The following is a 21,334-nucleotide window of genomic DNA, read 5'->3' on the forward strand; positions in this document are numbered from 1 at the left end:
TCTGATGTTTTTGGAGGTCCGTGTTTGCTCTGCTCCCGATTTGTAATTTGTATTGCTTTAATGGACTTTGACCTTGAATACTGTTCGTTATCTCCATATTTCATCATAAACTTATTTGTCAATAGCTTGACTCGGTTTAGAAATTGTTCGTTCGTAGAGCATGATCTTGCGTATCAAATGGGAGACATAAACTCCAAATGCAGGTGATAATGGTATATTGCTACATATATTGTAAATAAGGGAAATTGTCTCTGTGTATTTGTGATCCAATTATGGATCTGTTCCCTGTCGCTCACAGATATATCATACAGTTAGACATTATTAATCCTTCGTAAAGTTCACAAAAGTATTCATAAAAATGATTTGATGAAGTTCAAGGTGACATTTAATTAGTGCCTGTCAGTCAGCAATCTCATATATAAATAGCAGGACTTCTTTATATTTCATCGTGTTTTCGTAAAAATGATTGAACAATAGTTACAATATACATACCATGAAATTTAATACTAATTATCTTTCGCAAACTATATTGAACTATAGTACATGTCTCAATACTTTTATTTACTATGATACTCTGATTTTTAAAATTTCATCACTATCAGGGTACTTTGATTATTTTCTAAGCATAGGAACAATACTTTCTCAGTTATTTCAAAATTTCAAAAGCTAGAAATCACAATACTGAACTGATATAAATAAATAAATAAATAAATATTTTTTTAAATTTTAAATATGATTTACTAAAGGCAAACTTGGAAACTTTAATGAGGAAAAATAGAAATACTTTAATCTTTTGAAACGTTTATTTATTCTACTAAATAAAACTATAAAAATATAATTTTATAGAGTGAACATTCATTTCAAACAAAGTAGCAGATTTGTATATTGTAATTCGATGATTGTATTCAATTAGGCTTATTTAGGGATAATTAAATCAATTTTTTCTGTCCTTTTAATTGGAGATTTGAAGATGTAAATTTAATATTATCACCCTATAACTAATAAGGAATAGTACAACGAATACATGTAAGCTATATCCTGATATGCGGCTGACGTTCTATAAACGCTATCCAATAACAAACAAAAAGAAGATTATGTACACGTTTATATATACATGTATCATCTTTGACTACTACTATACCAAACCTTCTTTACATAAACCTTCTATTAGGCACTTATCATCTAAATATTGTTTAAGTCATCTTAATAGGCTTTGTCAGCAAGAATTCCTTTTAATTTTATTTATTATGTGTACTCAAAACTCCACAAAACAAAAATTGTAAATAATCATACCAAATTTTATACTCTAGACTCCATAAAAACAAATATTGTTAAAAACAAAAAAAGTAAATTTATTCTCATTCATTAATTTCTCAAAACTTTGGACACCGAGCAATGTATAGGTACAACTGACTATTGTTGTCATGGTGTTTTTATCATATTGAACAATACAAAATGCTGTTTATAACTCTTGTTACGAACATAAAATAAAAATATAATGTCTTGATTTCAAACAAAGAGAATAATTAGTTTTGACTTTTGTGTTCTAAATATAATTATTAAAATTATAAAAGTCTTAATTTTTTCATGCTTAAAACTATAAAGAATTACATATATTTAACTTTAAAAAATCTTATATAAACAATAAATAACAGCTAAATATATTTCTACATTACAGCAAGTATATGCATTGTGTAAAATATTTATATCATACACATATACACTCCTATATAAAGAATAAATATATCTATACAAAAATAGTGATTTTAGCTCGAAATATTGAACACTTCATAGCATGTAATCAAAACTACATTCTAATATCACTCTTTCGGAATAATATCACATACAATATATATCGTATCCCTGCAATTCTGCAACAGTTCGGGCAGTACACGAATATCTTCTCAGACAACCCATTTAGATGATCGTATCTTGAATATTTCATTCCTAGATTTCGCTAAACCGATTAATCAGCCCTGAGAATTATTTGTAGATACAAGTCAGCTGTGTTTTATCAACACAGTCCAAACTTGCACAAGCAAAATTCCTAATGAATGGATTTCGGATCTGAAAAAATAATAAATTAAACGCTTTAAACAATTACAGAAAAACTTATGAAATACGGATGTTGCGTATTCCGAAACCTTGCCTTTTCCGAACAAAGATTTTAGTCCCTTTCAGTTAATCCAATAGTATAAAATGTTGTCTAATCCGGAATGTTGTGTATCCGAACAATTTTATGGAATGCATACGGATGACGTGTTTAGTAAATAGACACTCTGCTGGGGGAGAAAATCGGGTTTGATTGGCTTTCAGCATTTCTAGCTCGAGCCAAAGCCAAAAACCCTTTTCATACATTTTACCTACAGTATCTATATTGATTTGTTCTGGTTAGGTACACTTAAGGAAAACGAATGTTTTATACTTCCAAGCGAATAGAATTTTGCGTCACTGCCACTTTCTGGTCTAACCGAAAATAATAGATTGTATATATCCTTTTTTGTCCTTATCAAATTTAATAAATTTACATATTTTGTATATCATTTGCAAATTGTCATAAATATTCTTTGTACTTTTGATTCTTTGAAATTATTACGACCTGCCCATTTTCGGTTAAAAAGATAAAATAGAAATAAGACACTATTAAACCATCATTTTCTCTAAATTGAATGCACTTAACAGAAAACAGAAAAATATGGATATTGTATGTAATATGTATGTTGAAGATTCATTCCATTAGACAGAGAAAAAAAAATGTTGAAATTTTCTCAAACCCGATTACGTCCCATAATAATGTCTTACCTCTTTTTTTGTATTTATATGCTTTCGATATACAAACATATGGTGAGAGTGAAAATACTTAAAATAAAAATCTTGCAAACAAGTAAAAAAAATTATATTTTCACTATGAAACATCACAAAATAAATGTGTAGTAAAAAAAAAAATCATATCTTAGACATACAGGAACTACACAGGAAAGTGGTTGGTCCCAGCATGTTTACACAAACAGTTTCTATCACCGTAATAAATTGTGTGATCACATATTGTGATTATCTGCGGGCATGCAGTAACAAAAAGTAAGAAAAAAACCCATAGAGATACATGACTTGACTTACTATGACGTTGTGATTACATCGTTCTCTGTCATCAGGTGTACGACAACCGGAAGTCAGTCTTTGAAATACGTCATTTCCTTCTGCCCCCCAGTCATAAACTATGTTGTATGCCTGGCTAGACTGTAAAAAAATGTCTTACACACTACATTGGTGCATTTAAACAGGCTTATTTTCGCTCCGTATTATTTTCGCCCTTTCTCTCTTGCAATGAAAAAGGTCAAGATAACGGACAGTGATTGATCTCAAAATATTTACAAAAAATAAAATATGTGAACAGGGCATATAACACGAACCCCCGGAAATTCCACAGGTGTGATCAGGTGCCCAGGAGGAGTAAGCATTCCCTGTTGAAACGATTTCGCCCCATTTTAAATTTGTCAGACGCTGTACGATATTTTTGTTTTCTTTGAATTCATCCCGTTTTAAATTCGCCTACTCGCAAAGAGGGCGAACGGGTGAAAAATAAAACGGGCGAAATCTTTCCTGTATGCAGTATTTAAATGCACTGTTTAAAGTGTTAAAGCAGTCGTAAGCTATAGACGACTTTCACATTTACAAAAGTTATTATTTTCCCTTTGTAGGGTCAATCTGGGGTCAGCACTGTTTTCCCTCTATAACATTACCAACTCTATGGGACAGTATCTTAAAAATTAAATCTTTATGAATATGTTCATTCTATTTTTTATGTTGCCCCATACTATGACGATACACGAACAGATCAAAACTGCATTTGAAGGTTGAAAATATTTACAATTAACTTACAAAGGACATAGTGAGAAAAATGAATGTTTCGCCGACAACGGGAGATAACTCTTAAGAATGTGAAATTCGTCTATACAGAACATTTACTGCGTAATGACTGTTTTGTATCAATGTAACAAGAGGCCCATGGCCATGTTTGTACCGATTTTTAGGGAGTTTTGAATTAATCCAGTATAGGTATGGTAATTCAAACTCATTTTGATTGTTATGAATATTAAAAATATTTAAAACTGACATATGATTTTGAAGAATTTCATCCTTAGAAAGGGAACTATGGGTATAAGTTGGATTACCACTTGCAGAATAAAATCCTAGTTCCTCTAAAATACAATTCAAATAATGAGCCTCACAAACAAAAACAATTTTGTTACCTGCTTTGTCAGCTGGGACCAGTACATACTGATCGTGTAATCTAATTCTTGTTTCACTTCTGCATTGTCGAAGACAGAAGGATAGATGGTTTTAATATTGCCTCTCAATCGCGTAATACGGGATTTCAACATCCATCTGATACATTTAATCCATTCTGACAAAGTGTCACGGTCTTTTTTCATATTTACCCATCGTCTTGAATAATCTTCTACTGAATACATAATATTTATGAAATTATGACGCCAGTTTGAAAGTTGAAATATGTAAAACTTTGATCCTCTGTTGTCCCCCCCAACCCTTGGGGGTTATAATTTGAACAAACTTGATTCAACAATACCTAAGGTTGCTTCTGTATAAATGTGACTAATAATGGCTTAGTTGTTTTTGAGAAGAAGATTTTAAAGATATTTCTTACATAACGTGTATGATCAGGGTCTTACAATGGATATATAGGTTTTCCTTTTACTCTGTCTAAATTAATGATTGGAATGATTATTAAGACAGCTCTGTCTGAGGGTAAATCACACGGAACTTAAATTTTCTCTTATCTAGAGATAGGGACTGGGTTACTTAGGTACTACTTTCACCGTGTTTCTCCCCTAGGTTCCCATTGATAGATGAGAACAAGTTGTCTCAATCTTCTTCAGATTTACTACACCCAGAACTTAACATCATTGATATTGGTGCTTATAAGTTTTATACTTTTACTTTGATCTTACCCTTAACTTCTTTATTGCTGATTCAAATGCCAACTTCTTCAGCTAGTTTCTGAATGCCTGACATCCCCAAAGCTTTGCTTTATATACCCTTTGGCTAGTCCATTTCAAGGGTTGTCAGGTCATTCCACTATTTGAAGTCTTCAATGCATTTTACGCCCCTTTACCATTTCATCGATATATTTCTATGTAAAACTTTGACCCACTGTTGTGGACCCGCCTTACCCCCTGGATCATGATTTGAACAAACTTAAATCTACACTACCTAAGGATACTTCTGTATTAATGACTAATAATGGCTTAGTTGTTTTTGAGAAGAAGATTTTTAAAGATATATCCTATATATTCTTATGTTAAACTTTGACCCCTCTTTCGGCCCTGTCCTACCCCCAGGGGTCATGACTTGAACAAATTTGAATCTTCACTACCTGAGGATACTTCTGTAATAATATGACTTATCATGGCTTTGCTGTCCTCGAGAAGAAGATTTTGATATTTCCTACATATTTCTATGTAAAACTTCGACCCCCTATTGTGGCCCCGCCCTACCCCAGGGTTATGATATGAACAAATTTGAATCCAGAGTGAAGCTATTACATAAGTTTTATCTTTTCTTGCCCAGTGTTTCTTGAAAAGATTTTTAAAAGATGCCACCAAATTTTTACGAATTCTTAATTAGCTCCACTTGAAAGAGGAAGTGGCACTTCCTGTAAACAAATTTGAATCCCCTTTACCCAAGGATGCTTTGTTGCAACTTTGGTTGAAATCGACCCAGTGGTTCTTGAGGAGAAGTCGAAATGTGTGAAATGTTTACAGGCGACAGACGGACGCCGGACACTTTTCGATCAGAAAAGCTCACTTGAGTCTTTGGCTCAGGTGAGCTAAAAACAGATGTTTGTGTTTTTGTTTTCCTGAGCTTTTGACCTTTATTGTTTTGTTTGGTGTATTTGCTCCCCTCCCCTTGAAGGAATTTCAATTAGCAAATGTTAACTGCATTTCCATGAAAGTTTTTCACACAAATATAAGTAAAGATGATTTTTTTAATTCAGTTATGTGTCAACAATCTCATTTAAAGTCAACATTTTGCAAATTCTATGGTTGATACAATGACCTTGTTATCAAATACAATTTATCATTAAGTCGAATGTTGACTGACGCTTTTCATACAAATTGTGAGGCCATTCATTTCACACTGAATTGTCTACGGATTTTTCCATTTACCTGATCTTGACACGGAGCACACGATTGGTTTGATAGTAGACAGGGGATACTTACTCCTCTATGGCATCTGATCCCACTTCTGATGTTTTTAGAGGTCAGTGTTTGCTCTACTCCCAGTTTCATTGTTTCACTGCATTTATGAACTTGATTACTGTTCGTTATCTTCCTATTTTATAGATAAATTACATGTAGTATTTCATTAACAAACCTTGTCTATTTTTCCAAAATTTGTGAAGGTGTCAATCGGTCCAGGATATTCAATCTCACATCGGATTACATACCGCGCCCAGCGCTCCAAGTGATTGTTCCATTTCTTTAAAGCAAAAACATACTTGTAGATCATCCTTATCATATAAATCAAATGGAGAAAAAATTACATGCACCAAATGGCCAGCTCTTAGTATTCCCTGAAGGGTTTGATGAGGTATATAAATGTGTTACAATATGCAGTCTTACCAGATCCGACATGCCGGTTCCTCTGAGTGTATTATGAACCTGAGTCAGACGAACCTTGTCCGTACTGTTCATTGGACCTAAACACAGATATATAATTATTGGTCATAATGATCTCAAGATCATGAAAATTAATCAGATTTTTTTACTCTCATTTTAAATTTATTTGTCCTTTTTAGCTATCATCTTTATTTTGTCTTCCTTTTACGTCATTTAGTTTTATCATAAAAATTTAATGTTTGGAATACATCAGTATTTAGATATATGTACCCAAACAAATCATTAAATAATAGATATATTTTCACTTTCAACAAATATATGGTAGATTGTTAGACATAACTTTAATTTTGGAAACTTTATGATTTTTTATATAATGAAACAACATAAATCAGGTTATAATTATCATAAATACCTTGCATACAATATATAACAATAAGTAATTAAGGTGCAGTCATGTTATCAGTTATAAATCAAGCTAAAGCAGTTAGAGAATATACCTTGTAGAATGAAATATCACAAAATGAATAGCGCAGTATCGAGATTAATTAAAGATTTGTTTATTTACTATTAACTTGTCTTAGAGAGAGAAAACAACCAACTTGACCATCATCCTGAAAATGAAGTGACAAAGAAAAAAGTCTGTTAATGTCAAATACCCATAGTGTTTCGAAAGTATCGTTTACTTGAAAGTATCATTAGCATATTTTCTGCTTTATATATAACATTTTAGATACATTATAATACAGATATAGCAATATGATTTTCTTGTATAGAAAAAGTGGTAATTGCGAGAATGAAAATAATGAAAAGATGCCCATTTTAGACAGGTATTTGCGCATGCTTCAAAAATTTTTTAAAAAACCAAAAATAAAAAAAAACAAATAAACAAACAAATTAAAACAAAAATTACCTATTCTGTCACAAAATCTGATAAGTATGGCAACACCGTCATAAAATGAAATGCGATTTCTCATAAGATTTTCTATTCATTGAACATGACAATAAGAAACTGTTTTCTTTTCTTGTAAATGGATTTAATCAAGGAAAAAAAGATATCGGTACTTTACGTCCTTGATTTCACAAATATTTTCTTTCAGTTTAATGTTCTATCAATGTATAGAGAAATAAATATAGAAATCATATACAGATTTCCTATTGTATCTCATGGTGGGTTCCTTGTATTTTTCCTTTATTAATTTTCACCATTGTTCTTATTTTATTTGCATTAGACAGTTGAAAGAATGCAATGCAAGCATTTCATTTGTCATGTCAGTCACGTGTTCCTTTTTATGAATTTACTTCACATATATGTAATGTTTTCTGACCCCTGCCAAAGAATTCTTATATACTGCAATATGGGGGGGGGGGGTCTAAGATCATGGCTGAGCATTAAGGCTTCCAAACTGCTTTTGTTGGGCCATGCAGCATAAATTCCCATATTATATACAAGTATCACTAAATATCTTATGACGATCAAATACACAAGAGTAGCAATATTTTTGTTTATATGGTGATCACGCGCTGGATGCAGTAAGTGACACTTCAGGCGAAGCAGATTTTGTTGGTCTGCAGAAAAACTTACTTTCAATTCTAGCTGGCGCGTATCTGTTTCGTCTCCGCTCTTGTCGACGTCGTTCTAATTCCCGCTGTCTTTCCCGTCGACGTCTCTCCTCCTCTCTCCGACGCTCAAGTTCCGCTTGTAGACGCTCCTCTTCCCTCTGGCGTCTCAACTCCTCCAATTTCCTTCTTTGTTCCTCATGAAGACGTCTGTCTTCGTCCTCACTCTTTCGTATGGCTGCAGTTCGCTCTCTGAGTTGTTGTGCTAACAGATTACGCCTGTGCTCTCGTTCTTGCCTTTCTCTCTCTTCTTCGCGCCTGCGTTGTTCCTCTCTTCTCCTCAGCAACAGTTGATATCGATAGTCATCCCTCCTTGTTTGTCGTTTAACTGTGTGACATTTTATACCAAGGACTCAATATATATGCATTACCATTTATCGTACCTTCACTCGAGAATATAATCTGTACTCTCTGCGTTACATTATCCAATAAAATATAATTTCTCTAAGCTGATGAAGAACTTGATTCTAATTTAGTATATACATATATATAAAAAAGAAAGTAAAATTCGATAAATCTAAAAAGGATCGTTGTAATTTTTTTTATATAATTAGTACTCACTTCTCACTTTTTGTCCTTTATTTACCCTCTTCTGTGCGGAGACATGACATTTCATTGTTCTTATCAACTACTCATATGTCTATAAAAATATCTATCTGACCAACATAGGTTTTCTAAATTAAGATCAAGATTTATAAATGTTTTTTTTTTCCTTATTTTTTCATAAAAATTTTAGTAAAAAAAAACTTTATCGATGAGTTCATGATAATTGAATGTTACACTTTTAAAATCACTATAATAATTGCAATTTAAATTAAAGTTTAATTTCTTATTGTAACAAATACATTCAGCGAGTTTTTGATCGAAAGTCATTAATTTCAGTTAAGGTGAGTAGAATTAGGGAGTTGATTAGTTTGTCACATGTGTTTGTCAGCAGAGTTACCTCAATAAATTACAATTACAGTCAAATCTTGTTAATCTCGAACTTGATACTTCGAGTTATCCCAGGATAACTACGAGGGGTACATCCTAAAATACTTTAAGAATAAGTGGTTGGAATTTCCAAATCACTTCAATATATTTATGGTATTCGAGATATCAATGTTCGAGATACCGAACTTCAACTGTATATTTATCTACTAGTAAACGTAAAGACCGCACAAATGAAGCGTTTTAGAGTATTAAAGGCAGTTAAATGCAATAGAATGAATACTCAGTACCTCTTGCAGCTTGTGATGAGCGCCCTCTTGATGCCGTAGTTGCTGCCCTCTGTTGACTAAGTCGATATTGTTTTCGTCTGTGGGTTGTAGGTCTTTCTATGTAACTTGGTCTTCTGCCTTTCTGGGCCAGATACCTGGGGGTCTGCCGGATCCGGATGTTGCCTTTGCTATCTAGATACCTATACCCCTGGAGTATTCTCCCCTTGGTGTGTGAAGATTTGTCATCTCCGAAAGGTTTTATGATTCTATTCCTGTCTCTTGATGAAGGTCTTGTTGCATTCAAAAATTTTCTTCCATCCACTAAAAAGATTTTAAAAACAGTTTCCGAATAGATTCATGATTGATTCCTTTTGAAACTTTTTAATTTTTTTTTTAAAGTAATTGCTTGAAAGGTAAAATAATGATAAAATGTTAAAATTTTATGAAATATTTAATAAAATGACAGAGTGCAGGGGAGGCGAGTATGGAAAGAAGCAATATTTATTGAAAAACTTCTACATGAAAAGAAATCTCCTGCTATGACCTTTAATTCAACATTTAGATATATCGACGACGTTTTATTAATTAATAATCAAATGTCTGTCTACGGATTTTTTCGGTTTTCCCCCCGATCATGACAAGGAGCACATGGCGGGTGTGACCGGTCGGCAGGGGATGCTCATTCCCCCCAAGGCACCGGATCTCACCTCTAAATTTTGAGGCCCGTGTTTGCTTGCTCCAAATTTGTATCGTTACATTGGACTTTTGAGATTGAATACTGTTCGTTATCTTTCATTCATTCCTACATTGATTCGTTACATCTTTTGAACTCAAGTAAAAGACTCCAAAGAATCTGACACATCTCTCTCATATTTGGATATTTTATTAGAGAAAGACTTTATAATCAGTGACCTCTGAAAACTAGATGAATTATATTCAACGAGATGAATTATACTTTCGTATTGTTAACTTTATTTATTTATTTAGCAATATACTATTATCACCTGCATATGGAGTTTATGTCTTCCAGTTGATTCGATATGCAAGAGCATGTTCTATGTATAAAACGTGGAAAGCCATTGACAAATAAGTTGATGATAAAAGGACACCAACAGTCTCGTTTTAAGTCAACATTTCGCAAGTTCTATGGCCGATACAATGACCTTGTTAGCAAATACAATCCATCGTAAAGTCGAATCTTGACTGACATTTTTCACATAGATTGTTCGGCAATTAATTTCACACTGAATTTCCTACGGATTTTCCCGTTTACCTATGACAAGCAGCACAGGACAGGTGTGACCGGTCGGCAGGGGATGCTTACACCTCCACCTGATCCCACATGTGATGTTTTCAGAGGTCCCTGTTTGCATTGCTCCGAATTTGTATTGTTCTAATGGACATTTGTACTTAATTAAAATTCGTTATCTTCATATTTCACCAAAGAAAAATTTTCACGATGTCACCAAGCAGTTTTGTAAAGATAAACCAAAGAATCTTGGTGTTAAGAAGAGCAAGGATGCTGTGATGGTATCAAAAGAAGCATGGATAATAGGAAGATAGAAGGTATTTTTTTAATAACGTACTCCACAGGCCTGAACCAAATCAACCAGCCATCCAATTTGAGACCAACTCTCAGAAATCCAAGACCTAGACATAGAACCATATGCATCAACGAGAGATGAGATCAGAAATATATTCAGAGGCATGATTAAGAAAGGAAAGGCGCCTGGAGTTGATAACTTCACGCACGCAAGACACCTAGAAACAGCGTTAAAGAAAAAAACAAAGGTATTGAGAGAAGAAACTAATAACAAACGACTGATAGTTAAGCTTACCTAAAATAAAAGAAGCATGCTCTGGCGTATCGAATCAACTGAGAGATATAAACCCCGTATGCAGGTGATAAAGGTATATTGCTGCATAAGTAAGGGAAGTTGACGATTGAAAAGTTAAAGTCATCAAGTTTATCATAAAGCTTTGTTGTTAGATTACCATTAACGTCTTTTTCAAGTAAAATATCCAAATATGAAACAGATGTGTCAGACTTTGTGGTATCTTTTATCTCAAGCTCACCGGGGTATATCGTGTCGACATAAGAATGGAAATAACCATTGTTAATTGCCAATACGTCGTCGATATATCTAAATGTCGAGTTGAAGGTCACAGCAAGTGTTTTCTTCTTTTCACGTAAAAGATTTTGATCAAACTCTGCTTCATGTGAATACAAAAATAGGTCTGCTAATAACGGAGCGCAATTGGAACCCATGGGAATTCCAATAGATTGTTGGAAGACCTGGTCTCCAAAAAAAAAACAACACACATAGATATTGTCAATCAGAAACTCGAGCATCTTTTTAATGTCAACTTCAGAGTACTTGTGTGTACAATCAGAATGTTTTTTAACAAAATAATTTTGCAAATGACCAATGACAAGGTAAGTATATTTACGAGTTCCATTTTTATTGAAAAAGCAGCTGTCAACGATGTCAGAAACTGGACTTCAATTTATCGTGGGGAATAGTTGTATATAAAGTTGAAAAGTCGTAAGTTTTTATGCTGTTGATTTTGGTAAAATTTTGTGAATTCAAATGTTCCAAAAGTTCTTTTGGATTTTTTAGTATCCACGTCTGATTTACACCACTTCTCGAATATATTGTTGCACAGTACTCTTGAAGTTTCTCCTTCACTACTGTTAATATCTTAGTGAAGAGTAAAGATAGAGGCTTGGTTGAACATTTACTGGAACCCACTATGTATCTTTGTTTGTAAGAATTTTTATGAAGTTTCGGAATCCAATATAGCTATGGTAATTCAGACTCATGTTGGTTGTTGGGAATATTAAAAATATTCAAAACTGACATATGATTTTGAAGAATTTCCTCCTTAGAAAGGGAGCTATTGGTATAAGTTGGATTACCACTTGAAGAATTAAATCCCAGTTCCTCTAAAATACAATTTATATAATGAGTCTTACAAACAAAGACAATGTTGTTACCAGCTTTGTCAGCAGGGACCAGTACGTCCTGATCTTGTAATCTGTCTAATTCTTTTTCAGCATTCAAATAATTTTGGCTATGGTGCACACTAGTTCTTAAAGTTATAATATAAGAAAACAAAATAAAAAAAATATTGGACAACTCTCGTAGTAAAGATCAAATACAACGGAAGTCAGAAGAATTGAACACAATTTCTACAGGATTAAAAATTTAACACGGCAAAAACAAAGGTAATTAGAATGAACAACAACATCATCCAGAAGATAGCTATGAACAAAAGCGCAAATAAGTCTATCTCTTAAAACAAGGATGGATAGACAGGGAGATACAGAGAAGAAAGGCTTATGCTGGAGAGACTACAGACTCTCCGAGATAAGGTCAAGTAGTCAACTTTCAAGAATACCAAACTGAAAATCTTCAAGTCAAATGTAATATATATGTTTGGCTATACAGCGCCGAAACAAGGGAAATTGGAAAAGGAGATGAAAACTACTTGACAACTTCCAAAAATGTCTTGGAAAGATTTTGAGAATATTTTGGTCAGCACATATCACAAATGAAAGAGTCAGAGAATTAGCAAAGAAGGAAAAGATATCATAAAAACCAGGAGATGGAAATGGATAGGACATGTGCTAAGAATGAGAGCCGATGCCATACCAAAACAGCCTTAACATAGATGATGTAAGACAAGGAAGAGCAAAGGAAACATGGAGAAAGACTGTAGAAAAAGGGAAAAAACTTTCTGGATTAAGATCGTGGGACGAAGCCGCCGTGAAATCTAGAGACAGACAAAAATAGAAAATGACTTATCCATGGGGCGATTCACCACACGGTGAGAAGAAATTAAAAAATTATCATTAGAATCTTACTTTTCCCAATATCATGCTATGTATGGTAGAGAACAAAACTGGACGAGATTTTAAGGGATTGATGCTTCATACAGACCTTGACCTCTAGACATTTTATAAGGGTATCTGACAGGTGTATTTGTGTATTGACGGTAGTTTCCGGCTCAGGTACATTTTATATAACCACCTTTTGTCAAAGTGACAGGAAGGTCCTCATCTAAAGAGGGGCTCTCAGTCAATGATACCTCCGTGATAATGGCTTCAGATAAACCTTTGTTTAAATTCTGTTGATACGGATGTTCCATTTACAAACACGATAGGCGAGTACGTTAATCTAATAACCGTGTATATATATGATAAGTACTTGTATCACTAAATCTCATGATAAGTCAATGTTAAAATTAAGTTTACGAATTATAACTATTATAACAAAGAAAATTCACGAAGGGTAATCTGTTATAATGGCTAAATTTGTTGTTCAATGCAGTGTAGCTTTGATGTTGAGAATGTTCAGCTTTTCAATCTCACTTTCTCTCTCTCCTTCTTATTAGAAGATTATAAAAGGGTGCTTCACCATTGTCGCTTTGAGCAAATGTTATGCTATAAATTTTGAATTTACCGGGTGGAAGTAAATACAAAATTTACAAGTTGTCATGTTGTAAATTTTGTATTTACTGCCATCCGGTAAATTCAAAATTTACAACATGAAACAAAAGTTGGATCCACTTTATATATTCATACTTGCATATTAATTTTTGATAATTGTAGGTGTTCATCATTTTATAGAAAGAATTTCCTCACATATATATTCCTTTTGTATCCCACTAATCTAAAGATATATTTAGATACATGTATACACTAACATACTGTGTATGTAGGTGGTTGGAGTTTTTAAATTTTTTTTAAGGATTTTTCTTTTTAAAGACGTCCCCTTTATTCATTTATGTCCCACTCGATCAATCTTAATTAAGATAAATGCATTGAATGTTGTTTTCGGGCCTATACTAATACAGGATGTTTGACTTGAATAATTTTAGTCTTTCTGTTCCACAAGAACTCTTCTGATATATTCCTGTGTAAAACTTTTTTTGTTGTACATGTGGGAAGTTTTTTTTTTCTCTTCTAATGTGGCCCACAAGAACTCTTCTAATATATTCCTGTGTAAAACTTTTTTGTTGTACATGTACATGTATACTGCATCCTTCCCAATAAGGCCATAATTGATAAAAATAAAAACCCCTTCATTTATGCTAATGAGGATGGTTGCATATCATTTTGACAAATAATATTAGTAGTCTTGCCGTTCTATAGCTTCTAACAACTTCCCGTTACATAAGATGAATATATATGTTCTCTTACAAGAGCAGAGACCACGGCGACACGTTGAGTATAGTGGACACCTGGAACACTTCCGGCCTAGTGAATATGGCGGACGAGCTGTCACTGTTCTACAAAAAAATGCAAGTTTACATAAGAAAAAGCTTTGAAAGTTAAGACAAAATGATTTTGAACATTTGATTTACCACTTTTAAACCACTTTTACACTTAATAGCATTAACGGATCTGTAAAACTAAAAAAAAAAACAAACATTTTTCTTCTTTCTGCACAGCAGATGGCGACTTGGGTATCATGTAAGTTTAAACTGACTGGATGGATGTACATACAGTCTTTATAACGTCACAACTTTCTATTAGATAATAAGTAAATTCAAAATTTACGATGTATTAAATAGATTAATTTTGTCTGTCCTTCTGTTAGCGTACTTTTTTAAAAAATAACTTTCAGAGGATTTTCCTTATGATCACCTAGTAATATTGAATTTGACCTTTACCTTTTATAACTTTTTATTGTAAAAAATGTCACGATGTTCACTTTTTTCAATCGATAGAGATAATAATTATTTGCTTGTAATAAGATCTTTTTAAAAATAGATAACCTTCAAATTACAGTTTGACCTTTTACTCAAAAATTAGTTTCATCTTATTGTCTATGATTGGCAATAATATGACTTTGTAAAGCATGTATATAGTCCAAAATATCTGACGTTTTCGAGGCTTTTTTTTTTTCACTATTTTAGTATTTGATGTGCCAGGAAAACGTCAGAACCGGCGCCATTATATATAAATAAATTCTTCCGAGAATCCCTCCCCCGGGACTCTGACTTTATTTTAGTATTTGACCTTAATTCGAGGAGAAAATCAAATTTCAAATTAAAGTTCACCCTCTTAAATATTTGAAACAAATGTTGAAAGGTTTCATCAACACTCTTGCATATATGGTATAATCTACAAAAATAATTCAAATTAGGTTAATACTAGTTATTTAGAATATTCTAAGATGTTGTATTTTATGCAGTGACTTACGTCGGAGAAAATAAGCAAACAACAAAATACATATTTGCTTCTTCGTCCTTTCGCTGATTGCGCATGCTTGAACAGCGTGTAAGGGAACATGCAGCATTGTTTGAAGTTGCAGTGATCATCTGTATTGGAAAGCAAAATCAAAAAGGAAATTAAAACAATAATAAACACTCATAATATAATTTTGTGATTATGCCGAAAGGAATCAAATAAAAAAAGCTCATTATTGAAAAAAGCAATCAAACTTAAATAAAAACATTAGAATTTACATAGTGTGTGATCTTTAATTGTAATTTATTTTTCATTCAGAACAAACTTGTAATAATGAATACTAGTATATACATGTATGCAGAAAAGAAGTTGCTTTTTTTATTTTGTTTAATTAACGCGTGGATATGAACGGATATTTTACCCATTTTGTTTTAATATGCATGTGTGTATATGAATGTGAATATGTCTGTAAAATATATATGCCAAAAATAAATATTGTACCCAGGAACCTATATACAAAAGTAGGGCCTTATTGTACTATTTTTACACTTTGTGCCTTATGAAATTTTATTTGCAAGAAAAAAATTAAAGAAAACCTATATGTTGTTAAGAACTAAGTGACATTGCCTCCCGCAAATAGTCAAGATATAATCATAGTATCTGATAAAACCCTAACGATGATAGATTTATGAATGGGAGGAATGCTACGGTGTCATGGACGTTTGACGCAGTAGCGCCCTCTTTTGTGGCTGTAAGCGTGTTGATGACACAGATCGAGATGTTGTCTAACTATTGAGGGGAATACCAATGTAACCTGATCCACCTGAGATTTTATCAAAATGCTATATACACAGGTATATTTCACCGAAACAGCTCTGGTATGGTGAAGGCTTTCTGAATCTTTTAAAAAGAATTATACACCTTCTTTTCATATAATATTTCAACAATTATTTGTAATTGTGCATTCATTCAATTGTAAAATGGCAATGAAATTTGAATTTTGAAAAAAATGAGACTTTTCTTGCAATCTAAACTGTATCTTATGATAAAAAGGATGTAGAATTTGTATCACCTTGTGAATTTTAATCTGGAAATTATATTATGGATTTTTTTGCAATTTAAAATTCCATGTGTGTGTGTACATTTCTGCAAGCAGGTGTTGCATAATTATTTTATGATAAATGTTTTTTTTACATTTCTCCATATTAATTTTCCCTGACATACCTTAATATATTCGCAGGTGTTTTGTGCTTCACAAGACTGCCAGCCAAATCTTGTAAAGTTTGATTTCTGTGAGGCCCAAAATCGAATAGCATTCATGATAATCTCCCCTGGTCGAGCTGTAGGGTCAAACAACTGTTTATAAAGGGCTAAAGAGTATCGACTGTCTGGTCTACTTTCAAAATCACAGGATCGCCCAAGTCTGCGAGATTCTTTAGCCATTGTCAAGTCCCACCTCTATTATAATTGAAATAAAAATATATGTAAAAAGAACTAGCTGCTGAAGACCTTGCCTTAAAAGCATTTTTTCAGAAACAAATACATGTAGCATTTACTGTAACTGCATACATATTGTTAAACTTCAAAGTTTGAATGCGCGCAACTGCAGTGACCAAAGCATTGGATTGTTGAATTGAATTAGAAAGGGGTAAGAAGATTTTTAGACAGGGCCTTATATATAAGATTGCATAGCAAGTTTGGGAAATACGAAGCTCTAGACTCCATAAGCATTGTTACAGGTCTATAGAAAGGACTAGTTTGTACCTTCATTTTGTTGTCGCTGGCCGTCTTTAATCTGAGTGATATATCTTCACACTGACCTAGTACACCATATAAAGCTAATTATTTGTGAAATCTTCTAAAACAGATAAAAGATTTATATAAAGAGGTCAATATAATTATCTTCCCCTGGAGCCGGACTGCTCGTTTGATGGGCAAGGAGAGTGATTTCTTCATTGTTTAAAGCAGCCCATGTGGTGACCAGTTTTGCCCAGGGACCATTAGATCGCATACCTTGGAGAAGTATACACACCTGTCTCACGGACAGTGACACAGAAACCCATAAAACCCACGCTATAGCTTGTTACATCGATTTATCTATTGGTGTACTAATCTCCAGTAACTTAGAGTCTCAAATGATAAATATACATATAATACGATGGAAATGTTTTAATGTAAGTTTATAAAATGATATCAATTTTTTTGTTTTTTTTTGTTTTGTAAACTGTCTAATTGTTGGTGTACTAGTAGCGCATCTTTTTCTATTTACATCTTGATTTATTAGTTAAAAATTAAATTAGACATATCTTAAAGTCAGTCATTTCTATAGTGAAGATTTCTTGTCTCCGTTTCTATTCATTTTTTTTTTTTTATCAAAACTTAATACGTAATATGCAAAGAGAGCTATTCAACAATGCTTGATGTAATTCAATTACATCTTAAGGTATTTGTTCGTTACCCAGTAGTATGGTAAATATGTATTTAAGCACATGAAAAGGAACGGAGAAATTGGACACCGGTATATTTGCTTTTATTTGGAAACAGAATACGTTTATAACTTCTTGCAATAACATTTATATGTACCAGGGACTGAGAGACCGGATATTGACACCTTTAGTTTTCATACTTCCTCTTGCCTAATGGAGTTGCAATAACAAATGCAATCTTGTTAGAAAGTAATTGATTGAAAAGAATAATGGTGAAACAACAAACACGTGACCTCGTCATGTCCGGTTCGCCACCACAAACAAATGTTTTCTCACGCCACCGTCTATTTAAATCCGAAACTTTGTGAAATTTTCAATTTAATCAAATAAAGGTAAAATATGTACATAACTATATATTCAGCATCACTTACGGAATATAAATAACAGATTAAAAGTGACAGGGATTCCAAGACTTCGATAGTTTTACGCAGTTTCAACCAAAATGTATCTTTTCTTACCTACTAACAAAGTTAGAACACCTTGTAAATTGATTACATGTCTTTTCAATATCAATACGTTCATGTATTAGCTTAATGAATTTACCATTCATTTTTCACAATGTTTTTTTTCCTTTCTGTTTTACTTAAAACCTACATTAGAGGGATAAAGTATCTAAGGGAAAAATACAAGTTATATATATACTATTTTAAAATATACTTAGGGATACTAGTACCCCTAACACAAAAATAATTTGGAAAATTTAAGTTAACCATGGTAAAGTAATGGTTTTTCCTACTCTACCAATTATTTTTTTTTAAATCTTATCATGGAATTCAAATGGCTTTATATTATTTGTTATAGTTTTGCATTTTCAATAGCGACTGTTTGTTTTTTTAGCGGCAATAGTGCTTCTATATTCATGATTATAACAAATAATGGTTGCATTAAGTGAAATATTGCTACACATCCTCACATTGCAAACATTTTCAACTAACGGAATTATATCATAAGTATGATTCACATGATGAATATCAGAATATACCATAATAATAAACTACTTCTTACTGTTGTAAACTGAAGTATTTTTTTTTTTTTTTTTTTTTTTTTTTTTTTTTTTTTTGCCAGGGACAATTTTTTTCATTTCGTTGAAATCCTGTTGATAAATCTACATTCAGGAAGTTATTCTTAGATTTCAGTCATTTTGACAATTTTAAAACATCTCATAGTGTAAAATAAACACATTTTCTTATTTGAAATATTACCATTGTTATATCAAAGGACATATGATTCCGTCTCTGCACTAAGAAGTACATATTTCATTAACTTCGTCATAATGCAAGATCTTTTTTTCATTCAGAGTGCCATTAGCGCTGGTGGTTTAGAATTTTCTGCGTTTTTTGACATTCTTGATGAATGTGGCCTTTGGCGACTTCGTCATTTAAATCTAGTATTTTTTGAAATGTACTAAAATTGTTTATACGTTTAGACGTCTATTCGGTGAGAGTTTATTTCTGTATGGAATTAAAATGAAGTTTAAAAAGAGAGTTAAAAAACGGTTTTTATTTTTGTAATTGCAATAAGGAAAAACTATAGCTATTAAGCATTTTAACATAATGAAAAAATTCAAAAGAAAGGTTTTTAAAAAAATAGAAACGAGCAAAAAATTTTCTCCCAACTTGCTGATTTGTTAGGCATGATTCTGAATGATCTTCTCGAAAGCTCTTCCATCATCAAACTTCTGTTGCAATATACCAAACGACGATCACAGACATCCATAAATTATTGAAACTGTCATTCTCTAGAGTTTCTACGATGGGTCTATGTTGGGCCCCTTTATCAGAATCAGATTGCCCTATCGTGTGCCTAAGATCACAGTAACACGTTGCCCCCAACTCTATCACTAGACACTTATCATCTATAATGTGTAAGTAAATTTGAACAAGGAGAAAATAACACATTTTTGTCGAGTGTTCTTGTTTTAATTTATAAATAAGGAATTTTCTTTTCAAAAGAGGACTCTATAAAGCTATACAGAATACGACAAAGTACGACAAAGGTAAACACGTTAAAAGTTTGATATCTGCACGTTGACACAGCAATTTACGAAAGGTTACAACATTGGATAACATCGGATTTAAACATGTTCAGGGATCCTTTTTTTTATTTGTAGGACTCAAGCAGCTAAACTTTCTACATGCTTCTCCACGATAACACTCTAAAAACCGACATGTTGTGTCTGTGTGCACTTTGTTAAATATCACGAGAGAATTGGACTATTTGCCGTTGCTACAGATTTGCTTCTATTAAACCACTAGTAAGTTTAAATTACAAATATATGCAATATGAAACACATTCATGAATTGCATTTAAAAGTTTATAATTGTACATAATTTATATGCGTAATATGGAAATGTAATAAATGCATTTCTTACTAATTCATTCATATCAGCCGCCCTGATGTCTCTCCGTAGATCGTTGAAATACTGCACGTTCATTTTCCTGTCCCTGTGGCTGAGGAATACAGAGACCCCAGGGTAGGACGCACCCTCACATTCCAGGGCCAGAAAAAATCCGACGGTCAAAGGCACCGTCAATAATAATGTATTATCAATTCCAATCATCGTTCAAAACTTGCATCAATTTCCAAGAACAAACTAATCTCACTGACCCATTGTCTTAACACTCTATTTTCCACAAGAATCTAAAATCTGGCAAATTATATATGGTCCAGGTGTCATCAGATGCAGGTAGGATCAGGAATAACTCACAGGTAGTCTGTATCTGGCAAAGTTAAATCACCAATTGCCGCTACTTAATTTTAAATAAAAAAAAATAATCGTGCCCTGCTTCTAAGGCGAACGTTACCTGAGTAAAGATATATAACCCGTCAACACATCAAGGTAAGTTTTTTTTTCGGGCAGAGGCTTGATATAGTATTGATAAAATCCATTTTGTGTAGTTCACAAATGACCACGAGGAAACAGGTTATGGGCGACTTTCCAAACACTGTGTGTTTACTGCACAAAATCCCTGTAATTTTGTCATAATTCATTTTATATTTTTTTCTTCAAATTTTCCTAACGTTATTCTGATAGAATTTTACGTAACACGGCGATACAATATTGAATTTCACACGAAAGGTCAGCTGATCAGACGAGTTCACGTCAATAAGATGTTTAAATTCAACACCGTTGACAAATGCATAATAAAACATTTGTATGCATAGGACAATGTAAACGTCTAAGATGATGA

The 21,334-nt window shown here is 32.8% G+C and overlaps 1 protein-coding gene across 1 annotated transcript; it reads right to left on the reverse strand.

Moving 5' to 3' along the window:
• Nucleotides 1–1,699: 1,699 nt before the first annotated feature.
• Nucleotides 1,700–21,112, reverse strand: LOC133175024 (probable ATP-dependent RNA helicase DDX46). Its single transcript, XM_061310117.1, has 10 exons — nt 20,515–21,112; nt 16,881–17,114; nt 15,669–15,787; nt 14,664–14,752; nt 9,479–9,778; nt 8,224–8,586; nt 6,645–6,721; nt 6,397–6,501; nt 3,118–3,237; nt 1,700–2,067 (listed from the first exon to the last, which is right to left on the reverse strand). Exons 1-10 carry the CDS (start codon nt 20,701–20,703, stop codon nt 1,984–1,986), a joined length of 1,680 nt encoding a protein of 559 aa, XP_061166101.1. The 5' UTR covers nt 20,704–21,112; the 3' UTR covers nt 1,700–1,983.
• Between the last annotated feature and the right edge of the window lie 222 nt (nt 21,113–21,334).

The sequence above is a fragment of the Saccostrea echinata genome, unplaced genomic scaffold, assembly GCF_033153115.1.
Source record: "Saccostrea echinata isolate AGI-Se365-2 ecotype Australia unplaced genomic scaffold, CSIRO_AGI_Sech_v1 ptg000060l, whole genome shotgun sequence".
Taxonomy (NCBI): domain Eukaryota; kingdom Metazoa; phylum Mollusca; class Bivalvia; order Ostreida; family Ostreidae; genus Saccostrea; species Saccostrea echinata.